Source organism: Leuciscus leuciscus, assembly GCF_965113295.1.
Source record: "Leuciscus leuciscus genome assembly, chromosome: 6".
NCBI classification, from domain to species: domain Eukaryota; kingdom Metazoa; phylum Chordata; class Actinopteri; order Cypriniformes; family Leuciscidae; genus Leuciscus; species Leuciscus leuciscus.
In genome coordinates this window covers 44,332,327-44,353,017 of record NC_138730.1, presented here as the reverse complement: position 1 = coordinate 44,353,017, position 20,691 = coordinate 44,332,327, and the positions used below count along the sequence as shown (strand labels likewise).

The 20,691-nt window shown below is 36.5% G+C and overlaps 2 protein-coding genes across 2 annotated transcripts in view; both read right to left on the bottom strand.

Annotated features, from left to right (window-relative positions):
• Positions 1–11,494, bottom strand: part of abhd8a (abhydrolase domain containing 8a) — a 16,659-nt gene extending 5,165 nt beyond the window's left edge. The window contains exons 1-4 of the mRNA XM_082173098.1: positions 11,044–11,494; positions 2,922–3,695; positions 1,300–1,470; positions 672–888 (exon numbers count right to left, since the gene is read on the bottom strand). Coding sequence (XP_082029224.1) covers positions 672–888; positions 1,300–1,470; positions 2,922–3,682 — 1,149 coding nt within the window. The 5' untranslated portion in view covers positions 3,683–3,695; positions 11,044–11,494. The remainder of the gene's footprint in view (positions 1–671; positions 889–1,299; positions 1,471–2,921; positions 3,696–11,043) is intronic.
• Positions 11,495–13,049: 1,555 nt separating this feature from the next.
• Positions 13,050–18,652, bottom strand: LOC309501159 (cathepsin Z). Its single transcript, XM_082173214.1, has 6 exons — positions 18,495–18,652; positions 17,068–17,231; positions 16,805–16,984; positions 16,418–16,568; positions 14,848–15,013; positions 13,050–13,659 (listed from the first exon to the last, which is right to left on the bottom strand). The coding sequence occupies exons 1-6, from the start codon at positions 18,623–18,625 to the stop codon at positions 13,546–13,548; spliced, it is 906 nt and encodes a 301-aa protein (XP_082029340.1). The 5' UTR covers positions 18,626–18,652; the 3' UTR covers positions 13,050–13,545.
• Positions 18,653–20,691: the final 2,039 nt, after the last annotated feature.

The window sequence follows — 20,691 nt, the reverse complement described above, 5'->3', positions numbered from 1 at the left end:
AAATACCATCCATTAACAACCTCGTAGCTCACAGTATTTCTGTCTTTAAAAGTTAAACCTTTAAAACCTTATGGAGAAAAGTAATGGAGTTTTTACTTCCAGAACCCGACTGTTGTGCTCTATTAAGATGTCAAGTGAAAAAACTAGTCTAGGAAGCTTGTGCAACCGGCCACAGAGCTTTCTTTTTATTGCGCATAACTGCGCAAGTTTGTCAGCATTTATAAAAAAATATATATATATATATATATATATATATATATATATATATATATATATATCCATTATAAGCCTTGTGTTCTACAAAAGGGGATGATTAGATAATGTTAGACAAACACAGTTTTCCTTCCAAAGCAAGTTTAGTTAGGGAGGTAATCTGCATTAAATACTGCTATGATTAATATAAATAATTTTTATAAAATAAAAAAAAGTTGAAAAAAAAATCCTAAAAACTAGGCTTAATTTTTTTATGCAAAATCTAATTTTACATTTCTTTCTTTTGTTTTTGAGTTGAATTATGACCTGGACATGCTCTTAACTGCTGAAACCACCATCAAAAATCATGCATTTCGTGCACAGTGGAAGTATGTGATTAGTGACGCAGCCCCCCAAAAAAAACCAACTCTCACAAGAAGTTTAGCAGCACAATGAAAATAGATCTGATGTGCACGAACCTCTGCCATCCGCTGATCCTCATCAATTGGTACAAACTTGTCATACATGCCGTGCACCAGCAGTATGGGTACGGTCAGCTCCGCGTGGTAGACTTCATCCCCCTCGGGCCAGTACTGACCGCTCATCATCGCTCGCAGGACGAACGGAGAGACGTTAAACGCGTTTCCCTCTTTCAAAAGCTGCTTCTCTTTAGTACCCTGCCTGGCGAAACCAGCTCTGTGTGGAGAACACAACAACACACATGCTTACTAACAACGACCGTGGACTTTTTGCAGAAGTCATTACAGAAACCATGACATGCCGGAAAGTGGTGATGTTTTTTTTTTCTTTCTTTTTTTTTTCCTTTCTCTTGTTTTTCTTTTTCCTAAATACATTTTTGATTATTACTACTGCTATGTATATTGTATATATAATGAGCATTGTTCTACATATATATTAGGAAACTTATAACAGAGATGTACAAATACTCAACACAATTTTACACACATGCTTCACATAATTACACGTACATCCTATATTCTATATTATCCTATATATACACCTAGTTTGATGTGTTTTGTTTTGATGGTCTCGTCTCTAACTGTGTTTTGTCTTATGTTCTGCTTTAATAAAGAGAAAGTGTGTTACTTGAGGAAGCTCCAGGCGAGGCACGGGGACAGACAGTGCAGGACACAGGAGGGCAGCTGGAAGATCGAGCACAGACTCGGTTCCAGCGCCGTCGGGCCGCCTCCGTTGATCATCACCACCTTATGCACCTGCTCCGGATACTCGTGTGCCAGGAACGTACAGAACGACACCCTTCACACGAACAAAACGGTGATCCGGGGTTAGCAATAATTGCTCATGAAAACATGCCAGGAAGAAACACAGCAGGCTTTTGTGAATTATAGAGCTATTCAGTTAATGCAACAGAAATCATTCATGCAGGCTCAACGGATTAAGTAGACCTCAATCGTATTTATGTATATGTGGATTGAAGACAATTAAATTAAGTCAGGTCGAAATGTAATAGCATTTGTGTTGGTTTAGCTCATTATATTTATCATAATTATTTATTATAATTTAATCAAGCAGCAAAAACATTATTTTTTCAGTGTACTGTAGCAGTCATAAGATTGGACACACTTGACTAAATCAATTTAGTAATATTTATATACTATAATAGTATTTGTTAATATTTTGAATTAGCTTTCATATTTTCATGTTTTCATTTTAGTTCAAGTAATTTTGTTTATGCATGTCATTTTTATTATTATTTAACTTTATAGTTTAAATTCAATTTATTTCTGTTAGTTTCCCGAGGTAATATTTCTAATTTTTGTTTAAGTTTTATAACTCTTATTTTAGTGATTTTTAATTATTATTGTTTTAGTTTTAGTTACCTATGATGACACTGGACTACATATTTTTCTCATCATATATGTATTCTTCCTTTTCCCATCGCATATCAGCTCAGAGTAGCCTTTATTTTAAATAAACATTAAGAAAATATTCGAAAAGGGAAAATAAAGTGCCTAATGGGTACTTAATAGTAGGAATAAAGTGTTAGGGGTAGGTGTAGTGAGTGAGGGCTTTATTGTCCCAATAAGGCTGCATTCATATAATGATTTTAAAAAATATAATAATTTACACTTAATGTTGTCATTATTGCATATACTGTTTTATAATGTACTACAATAGTATCTGCCACTATTTGCAGTAAGTATAAATAGCATCTAAATACTATTTACACACTTAGTGTAAATAGCCTCTGCCATGAATTACATCTTAACATAATTACAATAGAAAATAGTTGTAATAATATTTAGCAATATAAAATTTTTTGACTGTATGTTCGATCAAATAAATGCAGCCTTGGTGAGCAGAAGGTTTCAAAAACATTAATGGTAACACTACAATAAGGTTCATAAGTTAACATTAGTTAAATACCTTAGTTAGTATGAACTAAGAATGAACAATACTTCTACAGCATTTATTAATCTTAGTTAATATTAATTTCAATATGTCATTCAAATCAAAGGTTAACATTAGTTAATGCACTGTGAACTAACATGAAAAAAAAAGAACATCTATTTTTATTAACTAGCATTAACAAAGATTAATAAATACTGTAACAAATGTATTGCTCATTATTAGCTCATGTTAGTAAATACATTAAGTAATGAACCTTATTGTAAATTATTAAAATAAATATTCCAAACTGTTAACCAGTAGTGTGTGTGTGCGTTGGGTAGAAAGGCAGCGCCTACCCGTATGAGTGACCAATCAGGATGTTCCGTTTCCTTGCATATCTCTTGAATATGGCGCGCAGGTCCTCCGCGAGTGCGTAGAAGGTGTACGCCGCCGCTATCTGAGGAGCAATGCTGGCGCCGTGACCCGCCAAATCAGGAGCGATGACCTCGTAACCCAACCGAGAGAAGAAGTCCAGCTGCCTCCCCCAGATGTCCAGCGAGCCGCCCACGCCGTGGATGAAGAACAGCGCCACGTCCGAATGCGTCCCCTTACAGCTGCTGATGCAGCGCTGCGTGTCGATCAGCACGGTGCGCTTGGGTTTCCGTCGCCTGCGTCTGGGTGGAGGAGCGGGCTTCTGCTGGTCAGAGATGAGAAGAGCCGGAGCAGGTTTGGGATCCGGGGAGGACGGTGCGGTGGTGTAATCCGACAGCTCCACCTCCACCGTGCTGCACTGTTCCACGTCTCCGTTCTGGCACTGCAGGATCTCCGAGTGGAGGACATCTCCCAGGTTCTCGATCACCAGCTGGCCGTTGCGGTACACTGTGATCTTGCGCTTGCAGTGGACGCTGCTGCTGTTGCTGCTCGGCTCTGGTTGCTCGTCTGTGGTTGCGGGACGTTCGGGGAGAATGTGGCGCACGCGAAGAACCCGGCCTGGCTTCACCTCCACAAACTCGAATCCATCGGCGGGCTTGCCGTCAGATGACTCAACCGGCAACACCACGCTGGTCGTCTTCCCCCACAGACAGCAGAAGATGCTCTCGGTGATGCTGGTCAACATGCCGCCGGTTCACCTGAAGACACACAAATACGATTACAACCAGGGCTTCACATTAACACCTGACGAACACGGGTGTATTTCATCAGTGGCGCGTGTAACACAGTCACTTTGGTGGAATATTATATATAATATATACAGTTTTCAGTTGTAGTCTTTTACAAAGGCATCTGAAATTATAAACTAAGTACAATGTAGTGTTCGATACCTATCGATACTGAAATATCTGAAATGCTTCCAATACTAATTTTCCGCAGAATAGATTTACGATACCAGCTGTGCTTTCCCTCTCTCTCATCTCTCCGACAGCGAGTGACACTCAAACCCGCCTCCACTCACTCACTCAATTCATTTGCTCCGGATGAATATTGTTGCTGTAAGTTTTTGCGTTGGATTGAGCATAATTTTACTCATTTGTGACCCTGGATCACGTCACCAGTCACATGTCGCACGGGTATATTTGTGGCAATAGCCAACAATATGTTGCATGGGTCAAAATTATCGATTTTTCTTTTATGCCAAAAATCATTAGGATATTAAGTAAAGATCATGTTCCATGAAGATATTTTGTACATTTCCTACCGTAAATATATAAAACTTTTATTTTTGTGAGTGAATGCTGCACAATCGTCAACATAAATGCACAACTTTAAAGGAGATTTTCTCAATGTTTCGATTTTTTTGCACCCTCAGATTCCAGATGTTCAATAGTTGTATCTCGACCAAATATTATATCCTAACAAACCACACATCAATGGAAAGCTTATTTATTCAACTCTCAGGTGGTATATAAATCTCAATTTCAAAAAAATTACCCATGTGACTGGTTTTGTGGTCCAGGGTCACATTTCCGCAGATTTTGGGCTCAAACATCCACATAAAGCCGCCTCTCAGGACTAAACTGAGTTCTTTTTCGCTTCTTATTGCACTTAAACAGACAAATACACGCAACATAATGTCAAAATGCCAGTCTTGGTGAGTATTCACGTAAACACAGTCAGTTTTATGTGAACGTAAACAGTCGAGAAAGAAAACGCGTGCGTAACAGTATAATGGATCCGTGCTTCATTTGTAAGAACTTTTATCTGGAATTCAAAATATAAGTTTGAAAATAAGAAGAAAATAGTAAAAAGAATGATTTTATTCTTCAGAATGTTTTTTGAATCCGGAATCCAATATAAAAAAAATTATCCTTTGTTTGTTTTCAAAATCGTTCATTGTAATAACTCGGATTTTAATAATGACTTTGTGGCTGACATTACCGAGCCCTTGTATATTTTTCAACGAATATTTTCAATTTTCAACTTGTTCAATCAATTTCATATGAATAAAATAAATGCATAAAAAAAAAAAAATTCCTTGTTGAATTTCTTGTTTCACTCAGAAGTAAAATGGTCACACATTTTCTCTTCAGAATCGAAGGGACTGTTTACGAACCACAGGTCAAACCATTACCACAGACGTTCTGCACGTTATCCAGGATCAGGAGGAAACAAGTCCAGTTCTGCTCCCGATTTAACTTTCACCCAGTTCGGTGAGTTTAAATCTTCCTAACATCATTTTTAGCTCCTGTTGCACTAAATGCGGTGTGATCTGGTTATGGTGGATATTGTGTCGAAGCCTCTAGTCTTTGTGTGAGAGCTGCACAAAAGAAGCGCTGCATTGCTGTTCCTGCGAGCGACAGTATGACAGATGCTGTCAGCAGAGCTTTCACAAACACACCGGGAAAAATGCAAACAACACTGCAGAGAGAGAGAGAGAGAGAGAGAGAGAGAGAGAGAGAGAGAGAGATGTTTCCTCAGGGGGAAATAAACATGTCTCCAATAGAGTTTCAGAAAAGATCTGCAATCAAAAGTCAGAAATCTCAATATGATCTCCAACATTTCTCATCAAATTGTTCAAATGCTGTTCACATACATTTTTCAGCTCTATACTCTTACTATATGACAACTTTTGACTCACTTGTGCCGCTTTTTCATTATTTCTATGACTTTAAGAGGAAACATCTGAGATAATTGCTGCTAAATGCCACCAGACCATCAAGTATCCTGAGCTTTAAAAGAGCAACATCTGAGCACATAAACTACTATATAAGCACATACAAATTAAGTTTTAAAATGCACACACACACACACACACACACACACACACACACACACACACACACACACACACAAGTTACAGTGGGAACAGAGCGAGCTGCATGTTGGATCTTGCCAGTGGAATCCTAGTAGAGAAGATGATTCACATTGTGACCCAAACAAGGATCTAAAAATAGCCCGGGCTCTTCCAATGTGCTTCCCATGGGAACTAATGGAGAAAGTGTCCTGTATTGAACGTGAATACGATAATACCTGCATGCAAATCAATACACCTATACAGCTGTGATTGTTTAGAAGTGAATGCGGTTCCTGAATCCTGTGGAATATTTTTACAGTGGTCGATTTCTGTGCCGGCGCTATATTAGATTTATAGTCAAACCCAAGGCAATGAGACATCAAAACAGACAGCAGGTCATCAGTATGCGCGGGATGCTTCCTACTGTAGATAAATGACGTACATAGTTATTAGTGAGCGTGATTTGCTGATCGTGTGGCGGATATCACAGAGGAAAATGTTTTGATGTATTTTGTAATGAAAAAAATGGTACGGAAAGGTGAATTATTTTCTAATTTAAAGAAATTGTAGCTGTAACTCATATGTGACCCTGGACCACAAAACCTGGACGTCAATTTTTTGAAACTGAGATGTATAAATCATCTGAAAACTGAATAAATAAGCTTTCCATTGATGTGTGGTTTGTTATGATATGACAATATTCGGCCGAGATACAACTATTGAACATCTGGAATCTGAGGGTGCAAAAAAAAATCGAAACATTGAGAAAATCTCCTTTAAAGTTGTTCATTTATGTTCATGATTGTGCAGCATTCACTCACACAAATAAATGTTTTATATATTTACGGTAGGAAATTTACAAAATATCTTCATGGAACATGATCTTTACTTAATATCCTAATGATTTTTGGCATAAAAGAAAAATCGATAATTTTGACAAAAATTTGATAATTTATCAAAATATATCAAATATAAAAATTTGATCATTTAATTTTGATAATTTAATGTATTGTTGGCTATTGCCACAAATATACCCGTGACTGGCTTTGTGATCCAGGGTCACATATTGCAATATAATTTCATGTGTAAATGTAAACATAATATGTAGTGTGTAAATGTTCAGAAAGATTAATTATTTAAATAGTGCAGGAGAATTGATGCTCATGAAATATAATTGAATATGTAAATGTAATATTTAATATATAAACAGGAATTATTTTCAGCTGTAAAACATTGTAGATAGAGCTGTCATATTGCAATATAATTGTATGTGTTAAATAAATTAATATAAACAATATGTAAATGTGAACATGTAAATGCACAGATCTTGTAGTTTTTTTAAGCCTACATTTGCTGACGTAGTTCTCGAGTTATTTGTCTTTCTGCAGAATGTTGTTGGTGTTTTTACTGCTGTTTGCTAATATATTCACAGTCATCAACTCTGTCCTCCGTCTCGCTCTTCTGAAAAGTTTCCCTTGTCTTTCACAGCCCTATCAGTCAGCAGACACCCGCTTCCACAGAGGAAGTGACACGTTTATGACAGGCCAAACTTCCTGTTCTACAGCTAGAGACATAAATCCACATGCCCATACTAAAATAGAAATTTTAATTTAAGACCACAAATGTGACCCTGGATCACAAAACAAGTCACATGTCACACGGGTATATTTGTGGCATAGCGAACAATATGTTGCATGGGTCAAAATTATCGATTTTTCTTTTATGCCAAAAATCATTAGGATATTAAGGAAAGGTCATGTTCCGTGAAGATATTTTGTACATTTCCTACCGTAAATATATTAAACATTTATTTGTGTGAGTGAATGCTGCACAATCGTGAACATAAATGCACAACTTTAAAGGAGATTTTCTCAATGTTTCGATTTTTTTTTTTTTTTTTTTTTTGCACCCTCAGATGTTCAATAGTTGTATCTCGGCCAAATATTGTTATATCCTAACAAACCACACATCAATGGAAAGCTTATTTATTCAGCTTTCAGATGATATATAAATCTCAATTTAAAAAAAATTGACAAATTTCACATATAATAAAGCAACAAACATAACGCATAACATGATTCGTCATCATTAACTCCATCTCTTTCTGTCCTTCACCTGCTCGCTTTTTAGCAGATTCATCTCGAGGGCCGATACATTATTCAGACTCAGTGAGAGAAGGTTTTTAGTGGTGATGTATTATTAATCATATGAGGAGCTGGTGCAAAACATCTTAGTCTTGTCTTGCTATTCTGTACTTCTTGTTGTAACAATTATATACAGACCCTTTCCCAAAAAATTTGAATATCATGGAAAAGTTGATTTATTTCCATAATTCCATTCAAAACGTTAAACTTCCATAGATTATAGATTCAGGGCCCACAACTTAAACGATTTCAAGTATTTAGTTGTTTATTTGTACATAATTTGGGCTTCCAGTTCATAAAAACCCACGAAAACAGGATTTCAAAAAATTAGAATATTACATGAAATCACACAGTAATCACACAGTAATACCATGGTCATTGAACCAGGTTTTGGTTATTTTGGCAGTGTGGGCAGGTGCAAATCCTGCTGGAAAATGAAGGAAGCATGAAGTGCTCTGGAAATGTCCTGGTAGACGGCTGCGTTGAGTGGACAGCACAGTGGACCAACACCAGCCGATGACATGGCTCCCCAAACCAACACAGACTGTGGAAACTTCACACTGGACTTCAAGCATCTTGGATTGTGTGCCTCCCCATTCTTCCTCCAGACTCTGGGACCTTGGTTTCCAAATGAGATGCAAAATTTGCTCTCATCAGAAAAGAGGACTTTGGTCCACTGTGCTTTATTAAATCCAGAGTCAACGCAGCCGTCTACCAGGACATTTCCAGAGCACTTCATGCTTCCTTCATTTTCCAGCAGGATTTGCACCTGCCCACACTGCCAAAATAACCAAAACTTGGTTCAATGACCATGGTATTACTGTGTGATTACTGTGTGATTTCATGTAATATTCTAATTTTTTGAAATCCTGTTTTCGTGGGTTTTATGAGCTGGAAGCCCAAATTATGTACAAATAAACAACTAAATACTTGAAATCGTTTAAGTTGTGGGCCCTGAATCTATAATCTATGGAAGTTTAACGTTTTGAATGGAATTATGGAAATAAATCAACTTTTCCATGATATTCAAATTTTTTGGAAAGGGTCTGTATTTTTATATATGATCATCCACTTATAACTGCAATCAAACTGCTATTTCTAGTCACTGAGGTCGTAATCATATACAGTGGTCTTAAACACTACACTTACAAATATCTATGCAAGTGTCATGCATTTAAAAGATGCTGAAACATCAATATTGATGAAGAAGAGTGAAGTTAGTGTAGAGAAAGCAAGATTTGAGAGTCACTTGCTGATGTTTTGTATCTAATGCATTGACATTCTGGTGTTTTTAAGCGCTCAGATGTTGTTTTGGGGGCAGATTTACAGTAGTAGTTTTGTCTCGGGTCTTTCCCGCATATGTAAAGACCTTCCGGGATCCTCTAGGAATTGCTGTGTTTTGCTGGAGTGCTACTCTCAGCTTCTGCAGCGGTGAAAGTGTCGACTTCAGCACCTACGCTAAAATCAATGCCGCAGGCTGATCCCGCCACAGCACATCTCTGGGTATTACACAATCAAGTAAGAGGTTGTTTTGTTTTTTTCATCCGAGATCTTCTGTCAGTCAAACACAGAGACATATGATTTGTTTTTCAAACGCAGATGCAAATGAGATGAAATTGAGTGTGTTTATTTACAATTGACTAGAAAATTGTTGATTATTCATTGACTCTTTTGAGGGTTGAATGGCCAAATTGCATCTAATTAATCATCCTGGTGGTAAAATAGCCGTTTTATCTTCATATCTCTTGTCTTTTAAAGTTATGCAAAAGCTTTGTGTGAGGCAAACGCCATCAAAGATGAAAGACGAGCCACAGAAGATGAACAAGCGTCTTGAGGTTGAGCAGATGATCGTTTTTGGGTGAACTCTTTCTTTAAACTGTAAGACGGATAGAAAAATAACTGATAGCAAGTTCAGTGTCGATGCAACAGTGAGATAGAGGAGGGAAACATCGATCTGCCAATTAGCTAATGATTCTCCAGCATCAGGTGCTGTTCACCACATCTCCACAGGGAACATCATTACGGATGAAGTTGCTCAAAGAGGACGAGGAAAAGTCTATCTAAAGTAGATTTATTATGCATTAGTACTTTCCCCAATGCTGTTTACAAACCCTTCAGTGAGCAAGCCAAGTTTAGCTATTTGTTTTGAACAATAATATTTATTAGTGTTCTCATTTCTAATTATTGTCTGATTATGATTATGGGTAATGTCATCGCACCAAACCGTGTACTTCTTTTTCACGTTGCATGTTAAATAATAAAAAACAATCAAATCTAACAAGTTGTTGAACTCTCAATAGATTAAACCGATATCTAATTAGAGTTTTATTACCTCTGACTGTAGAAGATATTACATATTTTTTTCTAGCAGGAACTCTTGTTGCAATGAACAAGCTTGTCAGTCTCCATTTGTATCAATATTACGGTTTTCTTTTGCTATTCCTTGTGTATTCTGGTCATGTTTTGACTTACTGCAAGAATGCACTGCATATTACTGGGAAATTTACTGATTTTAATTTCACCCTGAACGATGGTGGCATATAATATATTTCACATGAAACCCAAAGCAAACTCTTGCATGCATTGCTCCACATTTGTCGAGTGGGAGTGTGTTTTGGTGTGTCATCACTCAGTCTGCAATGCAGAATTGGAGTGTGTGGGCACTAGGCAGGTTGTTGTACAGTACGCTGATTTGTAACCTACATTAAGAACACTGTGTACAGTCTCAATGAAGCCGAAGGGTTTAGTGTGTCATTGAAGCATGCTCAGAATGCAAGTCATTTCATCTAAGGATGGTGTTTTAATAAATGATGCACTGCAATGCATCAGCACAACCCCTCCAGTTACCAATGATGCCTCATTAACCTTAGAATTTTCTGCAATTAATGTTAATATCGTCTTGCATCCTAGAGGAGTTTTCCATGCAAAACATGTACTGACATTGATTGATTGATTGATTGATTGGTTGCTGCGCAACGCATTGGTTTGCAAAACACACTGCACACTACATACACACATCACACTTTAATGTAGAGACGGTTAACTAGCATGCAACCTGACGTTATGCATATATGCAATGTGATTTTGAAATATGATTCTTACCTGGATCGATGTCTGTGAGACGAATCGGATTTGTAAGCGCTCTAAATTACGCAACAATATGTCTTGCAGGGTTTAAAAGATCTCTCGAAACACAGTGAAAGCAATTAAAATACATCGAGCCTGTTAGTTCAACCCACTAATGTAATTTAAAGCGGATTCTGCAGAGGAGATGATTTGGCATCTTCATTCTAATCTAGATTTTAAGGCAAATGTGAGCAAACGCATTCGGGTGCACAGAGATAAAGATGCCGTTCCAGCGTCGGGTGAAGTGCTCCTCTCAGCATCCTCATCCTCATCCTCACGCCTGGGTTATTATCCAGCCCAGTGCCCTTGTTTTCTCCGGGAGTCAGGAACCATGTCTCGGTTCGTGTTCTGTTTGACTGACAGGAGGTGTAACGAACTGTAGGGCTTCCTGCAGTGAGTTTCGACCAATGCAGTGTGTTCTAGTGCTGTTGCTATGCCCAGAAGAGAGAGGACGCAAAGAGCACCAGTTTATAGCCCAGTACAGCACATATAAACATATGCCATATACTGTATAAGCTAAACAACGTATATGATTTTTTTTTTTTTACATTTATTTAAATGTATTTTTTTAAGGAATTACTTACAGTCTCTTCCAAATATTTTTGTTAGCCAATCTAAATTTAAGCAAAACACTTTTTTGTTTTGTTTTTGTGATCTACCTTTGACATTTAAATTCATAATAGTCATTATGACAATAAGTATACGTTCTATAAAAGCTGCATGATTCTGGATAAATTGAGAATCGCAATTATTCACGATTCTTTGTTTAGAGACAACTAAACAAAATGACATGTAATATACTAGAGGTTCTGAGTGACAAAATGTTAATTGCTGCAGTCTATTTAAAATGTTTAATCAATTTGAATGATTTTTTTTCAAAAAAATGTATGGTTTGACTGAATGACTCAATCATAAATACTTCACTTGTTTCATTACTGTATGAATCAGCGTTTTTGATCGAATCTATTGAATTAATGATTTAATGACTCAATCATAAATGTCAGCGTTTTTGAACGAGTCTCTTGAATTAATGATTCAATGACTCCATAATAAATGAACGAATCTCTTGAATTAATGATTCACTGACTCAATCATAAATGTCAGCGTTTTTGAACGAATCTCTTGAATTAATGATTCAATGACTCCATAATAAATGAACGAATCTCTTGAATGAATGATTCAATGACTCGATCATAAATGTCAGCGTTTTTGAACGAATCTCTTTAATTAATGATTCAATGACTCCATAATAAATGAACGAATCTTTTGAATTAATGATTCAATGACTCCATAATAAATGAACGAATCTCTTGAACTAATGATTCAATGACTCCATAATAAATGTCACCATTTTTGAACGAATCTCTTGAATTAATGATTCAATGACATACATTTTTAAGTCACTTGTCGCCACCTACTGGTGTAACGATTTTACCAGTATTTTTTTCCGTGATAATAAGGCATATTTATCCACCCCAAATTTCCATGACTAATGCTTAGTTATTTTGTGTTTGTATCAGCGCTTTAAGAATGGCCAATTACAAATAGAATATAGGCCTATTATTATTATTATTGTCTGTAATTCTCATTAGTCTGAATGATAATTCTTATTAAATTATTAATGTAATACAGCAATGAAAATCCTCTTGTCTTGACAAAATGACTTTCATTCACATTATATAGTAGTATTCAACCTTTTTCTGACCCCTTGCTTGATGTATAGAGATTGAACATGGACCCAAAGTACTTTTGCATTGTAAGTCTGGCATATAATATATACCCACATTCATGTATTTACATACTTTATGATCTGTACATTGCAAAACCATTAAAATCATTATCACAGAGGTACAGTCATAGTCATATATGTTTTACTTTACATTTAAAACTTTTTTAAATCTTTCTTTTTTTGAGTGAAACAGGCACCAGGGATTTGTTTAACGGGTTAGATTCACTCAATAAATGAAATAGGCAAAAAAAGATGAACAAAAATAATACATTTAATTGCAACCGCTAAAAGAGAACAGAGTTTTCGTTACAATAAAAAAAATAATGCTAAAGTACAATTATAGAAAGAGTTCTGATTTATGATGTGCAATATTAAAAAAATTACAGTGACCAACCTCTACCACTCATGAAGTATTTGGCAAATGTAAGAAAGTGACTTGTAATAAAATAATACTAATAAGTGAATTGCATCATGCATGGAATCACTTAATTGCATATTATCAATCATTTGCATTCTCAATTACATTCACTCTTACAGACTTGATTTAAGATTTAAAAAATTCTAATATGACAGATATCCCATGTTTGATATGACGACAACGAATTACATCCTAAATTGGTTGACATTAAAAAAACAACAATAGCAATTGTAAACAACAGGTTCATTCATAGCTTCTGAGACCAGTTTATACATAGCTTCTGGTTCCAGTTTATGAACAACATGGTTCTATGAGAGGGATTGCTCCAGATCTATGTAACGATTGGGTCTCCATACGCACAGTTGTGCTCAATGGCGAGATTGTACCAGTTGCCTTTCCCTCCTTTATAAGCACTGGTGACGATCCTGGCCCAGCCTGACTCTCCCTAAGAGAGATCACACACACACACGACAAGCCCAGTTTAATCACACACATACTTATTGAACGTTCAGGACAAGGTTTATTAAATGCATGAAACGGTTTCTCCTCACAGTATGTGATCCACAGAAGAAAGAAAGTGGAAATGCATCATATAAGGGTGAGTAATTGATGACATCAATATAATTTTCCAGAGAATCATTTTTTTGAATTCTCTTTTCTTTAAAGGGTAACTCTCGGCAAAATTTTTGTTAATCTACATGAGTCAAACTTTCGTGTAAAAGCATAATTAGAATGGAAACGCCACTTTTAAGTTTGACCGTATTTTCGTTTTAGGTTAAAATTGCCTTGTGAATGGGAGTGCTTGGGGCACGACTATGATAGCATCAAAAATCGCTATTTTTAAAACACTAATGCGGCTCGACACAACATGAAACTGTGCTGGAAGTATCACCAGAGGCTCTACACATGAACTCCAGCATTGACTACATTGTTTGTGCACACAGAGTTTACTAAAAAGAAAGGTTTTGGACGACTCACTTTATCAGTTAGTGTTTCCGGTGGCTGGAATTTTCTCAGTCAAAAGTAGTCGATCACCGAATGCAACGTAATGAAAACTGACTCCATATGAGGAAATGTCATGAACTTGTATTTTCAATGAAAAGCATGATGACTTAGATAAACAATTATCCGTGTATTTATATGGAAACAAGCTTTAGGAGCTTTCCATCTTTACTCTCCTCATGTTACGTTGCATTCGGTGATCGACTACTTTTGACTGACAAAATTCCAGCCACCGGAAACACTAACTGATAAAGTGAGTCGTACAAAACCTTTCTTTTTAGTAAACTCTGTGTACACAAACAATGTTCTCGATGCTGGAGTTCATGTGTAGAGCCCCTGGTGATACTTCCAGCACAGTTTCATGTTGTGTCGAGCCGCATTAGTGTTTTAAAAATAGCGATTTTGATGCTATCATAGTCGTGCCCCAAGCACTCCCATTCACAAGACATTTAACCTAAAACGAAAATACGGTCAATCTTAAAAGTGGTATTTCCATTCTAATTATGCTTTTACATGAAAGTTCGCCATGGGTAGATTAACAAAAAGAGCCTAGGTTCAATTTTGGCGAGAGTTACCCTTTAATCCACAGTAAAGCTGAACAGGTCAAACCAAAGCCCTGTAATCTACTAACCCAGAAGTCGCCCCAGGAGTTTCTGACGACCCAGTATTCGGTCCCGTCCTCCGTGACACCCCAGCCCGCCACTGAGATGATGTGATTTGGCAAAGAGAGAATGTGAAACTCAGCAAAAACCCCTCCATCATACGCCTCCAGGCCTTTAGTGGCCATTATTGCACAGCTAAAACACAGAGAAATAGAGAAACCCTTTCAATACAACTGCAAAAGTTCATTCGTATTGACAAAATCTAACTTTCGTAGTCAAAATGACCATTATCTAATACAACTGACCTAATAACTATCTTTGAACCAGACTGTTCTTGTCCTAATAACTAGTGGATCCTGTTATAATTAACTTCCTTTCACTCTATCGACAACATATTATATATATATACCGTCATTTGTGGCTTAATGACCTTTTGTTCTTCTCGTTTAGGGTCAAATATACATTGCCCAGCCAAAAGTTGCTGTTTAGATTAAAAATACTTAAGCAAATACTTAAGAGTCTATGATTGGATCATTATTATTATGTTTCTATCATGTTATATGTTTGGCAACAGTTCTTCTAACTCTAATTGATGGTTTCAAGCATAGTAGCTTTTCATTTCTTAAACACATCATGGCCATATTCCAGGATGACAATGTCAAGATTCATCAGGCTCAGATTGTGAAAGAATGGTTGAGGAGGAGAGCACAAAGAATCATTTTTCACACATGAATCGGCTCCAGATGTGCTGAAGGAGACTTTACATTGTCAATACAAGATATTGACCTAAAAATGATGCACCTCTTGATGGAAATAAATGTTGTGGTGCTATTTCAATCGAGAGGTGCATACATTTTAGCTGAAGAGAGAGCTCAAATCTTTAGCTGAAGAAAATCACACGGAATTCAAACTTAAAAATAAAACCCTAAACATACTATAAAACAAAAGGTCTAAATGTTCAAAACTCTTCTAGCTGGATTGAAATAGCTGCCAGTTTAATTCTATATCATACCATGGTCTGGGTGAATACTCGATTCTGATTGGCTGCAGGGTGCCCATTAAAAAGTGATAGAGGGCACCTAGTAAAGGAGTTCTGGTGAAACTGACTGTTCACCGTTCGAAATTAATAAATAAATGCGCTGGCTACATCAGCTGTGAGTAACCATAGCAACAGGCAGTAAACTGAAGGGTTCTACGACTATAAATATCTCCGGTTGCTAAATAAACCGTCAGGCATAACCAGGGAAACCAAGTTATTGTTTGTAAAAACTTTAGATTTCGATTGTAAAACTAATTAAAATATAAACTAATGTTTTAAAAATGTGTTATTTGGCAAGTGACCATGGTAAAAGCGGGTTAATGTCCTTCGAGGTGTCCATAATGGACTTCGGCGGAGGCAACCGTCCGACGCGCACGCCTCGCCGTCGTCCATTAATACCTGACAATGGACACCTCGAAGGGCATTAACCCTTACATAATGCAACCGTAAACAGCCGAATATTTTGATCTTTTTCATCATTTTATTTTTTTTTTTGCTGCAGTTGAGGCGCTCACCGCTTAAATTCATTTCAAAATTAATATTCGGGTTGTAAAACTTGCCTTATTGGCCCATTTTTGTAGATCTCAGCCTTCATGTGGTCTCGTCCTGAGACTTCTCCGTAGTCTCCGACTTTCCACACGGTGTAGTTTTTAATTATGGAGCAAGAACCGAAGAACGAGCACGTACCGCACTGATTAAACGAGTCACATTCTGCAAAACAAAAGTCAGAGTAGAGGACCAAGACATATATAATATTTAAATCCACCACACCTTGCAACTGTTACAATGTGCATAATCTACAAGAGTAAATAGTGCATGATGATAAATGCAATTAAATTGCAACTTGAGCAAAAGTTTGAATGCAAGTTGCATCAATATTACATTTGCATCTAAACGTTGCAATGATATAAACTGCTGTTATATGCAACTCTAATTTGGTATCTTACTTTGATTTCGAGCTTGATAATTATTGCAGGTCTCATCAGGAATGCCCCGCTCATTTGCATATGCATAAACACCCATATGATCTCCTCCATGGCATGACCCCGCCCCTCCACAGTCAATCACGTTCTGCACAGACAGGTACGCAGAAGGCCACGCCCCTTTCCTCTTGATGTTTATGCGATCTGAATTGGGATGAAAGCAGGAGATGTGTGTGTGTTTTTTCTCTGGTGTTCTTCATTACTGTCCTGTGTTGTAGTGTTCTCACCTGCGAGTGCACTGGTGGAGCCCATGGCCCAGCATGAGCCGCAGTACTGAGGGATGTGCTGGTTGCGTGTGACGCTTACGTAGTTTTTGCCATCAATGTTACGCCAGTCCCAGGAGGCGGGGAGATCAGTGACGTTTACATACTCATGAGGCCGGGGATACGTCCTAAAACATGCATGAAATATTACTATTACTACATCACATCAGTTCAATAAATGACATTGCAGTCCCTTTTACCCTTACAAAACGTAATGTGGCGGTACCGGGGTACTGTGATTGTATCAGACTGAAATAAAACGGCACTCTGATTTATACTATGTTGAATGCATATTAAGAATGATTTGACACTGAAGACTGGAGTAATGATGCTGAAAATTCAGCTTTGCATCACAGAAATTAATTATATTTTAAAGTATATTAAAATAGAAAAACATTATTCTAAATTTTAATAATATTTCACAATATTACTATTTGTTTCTGTATTTCTGATCAAATAAATAAGCTTTGATGAGCAGAAGAGAATCCTTTTTAGAGTTTCCAAACTCTGGCCAGTACTGTATGTATATATATATATACTGTATATACTTTTTACAATACATATTGTTTAATTAGTGCTACTAACCAAGACTTAATTAGTGCTGTCAAATCGATTAATCACACCTAACATAAAGGTTTGTAAATATATACTGTATGTGTATACATATTCACACACACACACACACACACACACACACACACATGTATGTATAATATATATACACACACACACACACACACACGCGCACGTACGTACGTACGTACGTACGTACGTACGTACGTACGTACGTGCATGCATGCATACATACGTACGTGTGTGAATATGTATACACATATTTACAAACTTTTATGTTAGATATGATTAATCAATTTGACAGCACTAATTAAATCTTTTTATTTCTCAAATCATTAACCTTTTCAACTCAAATTAAGTGAGTTTATGCTTAAAACAATAATAAAACTTCTTGTTTTAAGCAAAAACTCGATTTGAATTTTGAGTTTAAGTCATTTTGCTTCTCAAGTAAATGTATTTTGGTTTAAGATTGTTAGGATATTTGTGCTGGAAAACAAGACAAAACTATATTAAGTAAGAAAATAGTTTTCTTTTTTTGCAGTGTGATTACCATATTTTTACATGCAAAATAATGGTATTACCATGTTAGGCTACATGTAACTAACATGTTATTGCCATGGTGGTATCTACCCAAATAACACTGTGGTATCACTGTGGTACATGTCCAAAAACATAGTATTACCATGGTGTATATCCTAAAGTATACTACAGGATATTGCCATCGCACTAAAATGGCCATACTACGTTTTGTAAGTGTTGTGTGTATAGGTTTCTTAGTGCAAGTACAACATGGATACAAACGTGAAATATTTCCATACTTTCTGAATGATGGTCTGTGGTCCTTCATTGGTTTGTAACATGAATCTGATAGTTGCTGAACTTCAGTGAATCCAGTCGCGTGCACGAACAGCTCGAGCAGAAACGAAAACCATAACACACCAGACGCCATGATGAATGTTTACATCTGAGTTTGACACTTAATCAGGAAGAGCGAAAACAAGACTTTTACCGCCCTCTACAGAACCGGAGAGAAAGTCCTCAGCTTTAAACAGTTTGTAGGCTATGCTATGGGGAAAAATAAATAAATCATACTTTGGTAAATCTTAATTATGACATAAAAGTCATTATTATTACATAAAGAGTCTAAATTGTGACATACTAAGTCAAAAATGATGGCATCCTAGGTCGTAATTATGAGATTTAAAAATAAATAAATTATGATATAGGCCTAATAAGTCGAAATGGACAAAGGCTATGCCTTAATTTTGACTTTAATTTAAATTACTTTTTAATTAAAATTTTCAATGTATTTATACATTGGCTGTGGAAGGTGTATGACCATAAAATGTTCGTCCAATTATTGCTTTCAGTCTGAATGCAACGATGATACGATGTCCTACGTGCCTGTCAACATATACCTCGTGCAGACATCACACCTCATCAGTGTGTTTCATGCTATGCAGAGTTAGGTCCTGTCCCAAATGGCACACTCCGGACTTGTGGACTTCCTCAGAGTCCACACTTTGGTGACGTCATGTAGTGCAGACCTATAGGGCCCTTGGCGCGAGTCCACGAGGGCGCATTGAGAGGTATTTTTGGGACAGACTCGATCGGCATGCCGGAAATAACGGTCTGGTTGTTGTTGGACAGGAGAAATCACATTTTTGCGCTCCGACGTCTTATCTCCATGTCCACTACACAGCCTAATGTTACAGTTCTATATTTTGATATTGTGCATGTCAAGTCAAGTTTATTTGTATAGCGCTTTTCACAATACAGATTGTATCAAAGCAGCTTCACAGTATTAAATTAAAATAATACAACAAAGTTTGTTTCAAGAGGAATTTATTGATTGATAAAATTAAATTAAATATCCCCAAAATATCCCCAACTGAGCAAGCCAAAGGCAACATATCGCCTGGGCATTAGACAATAGATATATCATGCTTATTTAAATGATGTAGCCTATACAGTTGTACATAATACATAATGTTCCATTTGAACTAAGATTACAGTTTTAAAACATAATTTAAACATATTTTTTTCAATTTACAGGTTTCAATATTCATACTATGTTTACATATGACTCAGTAAAGCCCTGCCATTCGGTTTTATTTATTTAATGAATCATAATGCGATCGTATTATTAAACGCGCTATTATTATGTTTGAGACATCAACCACTGCTCGATGACAATAATGTTTGTATAAACTGTAGGTAACAACCGAAAAAGCAGCACCTTTTACAGCTCCTCCTGAACCAAAACAACCAGCTCATGCAGCGTTCACGCCATGCTACTGTAATTTGGAAGAGGAGGAGCCCGTGATGTTACAGTAGTGGCTCGTGATTCGAATTTATGTGTTTCAAATCAATGCTGAAATGAAACTGCAGCATTTTTCATTTTTCTTCATTCATTTTTATTGCAATGTTATGTGCTTTGAGACATGAGGTTGTTTAACGTGAGCCTTCATGTGTTTTGAAGGAGCCGTGGCTTTGAAGGGAAAATTGCCTACTGTACATTTAAAGCATACCAAGTCATTTAAAAAAAAAAAAAAATCGAAATGATGACATCACTAAGTCATTAAAAGTGAGTTATGACTTTCTATTTTGATTTTTTTTGTGTCAATTTCGATTTAGTGTGTCAATTTCGACTTAAGTCAAAAATGACTTAATTTGCCACGCTGCAGAATTATTTCAGTGAATTAAAAAGAAGGTAAAAGGTGGTTTAATTGATGCTTAGATTAATGAATGTGTAGTTATTTCGTTCTGTTTTATTACACAGAACAGAGATCCAAACTACAAAAAGTAGTCCTACCTATCTTTCTAAACTAACAGCTGTGGTCTGTAAGTGTGCCGATCTTATTTCACAGTACAGTATTACTAAAAGTGAAATTGAAAGCTGCAAATCGGTCTGAAAAAACAAACAAAACAAAAACAGATCATGAGTAGCCTACATTTATCATTTGAAGTGTGTCAGAGTCAGACAGATACATGAATGAGAAGACATTCATTCTG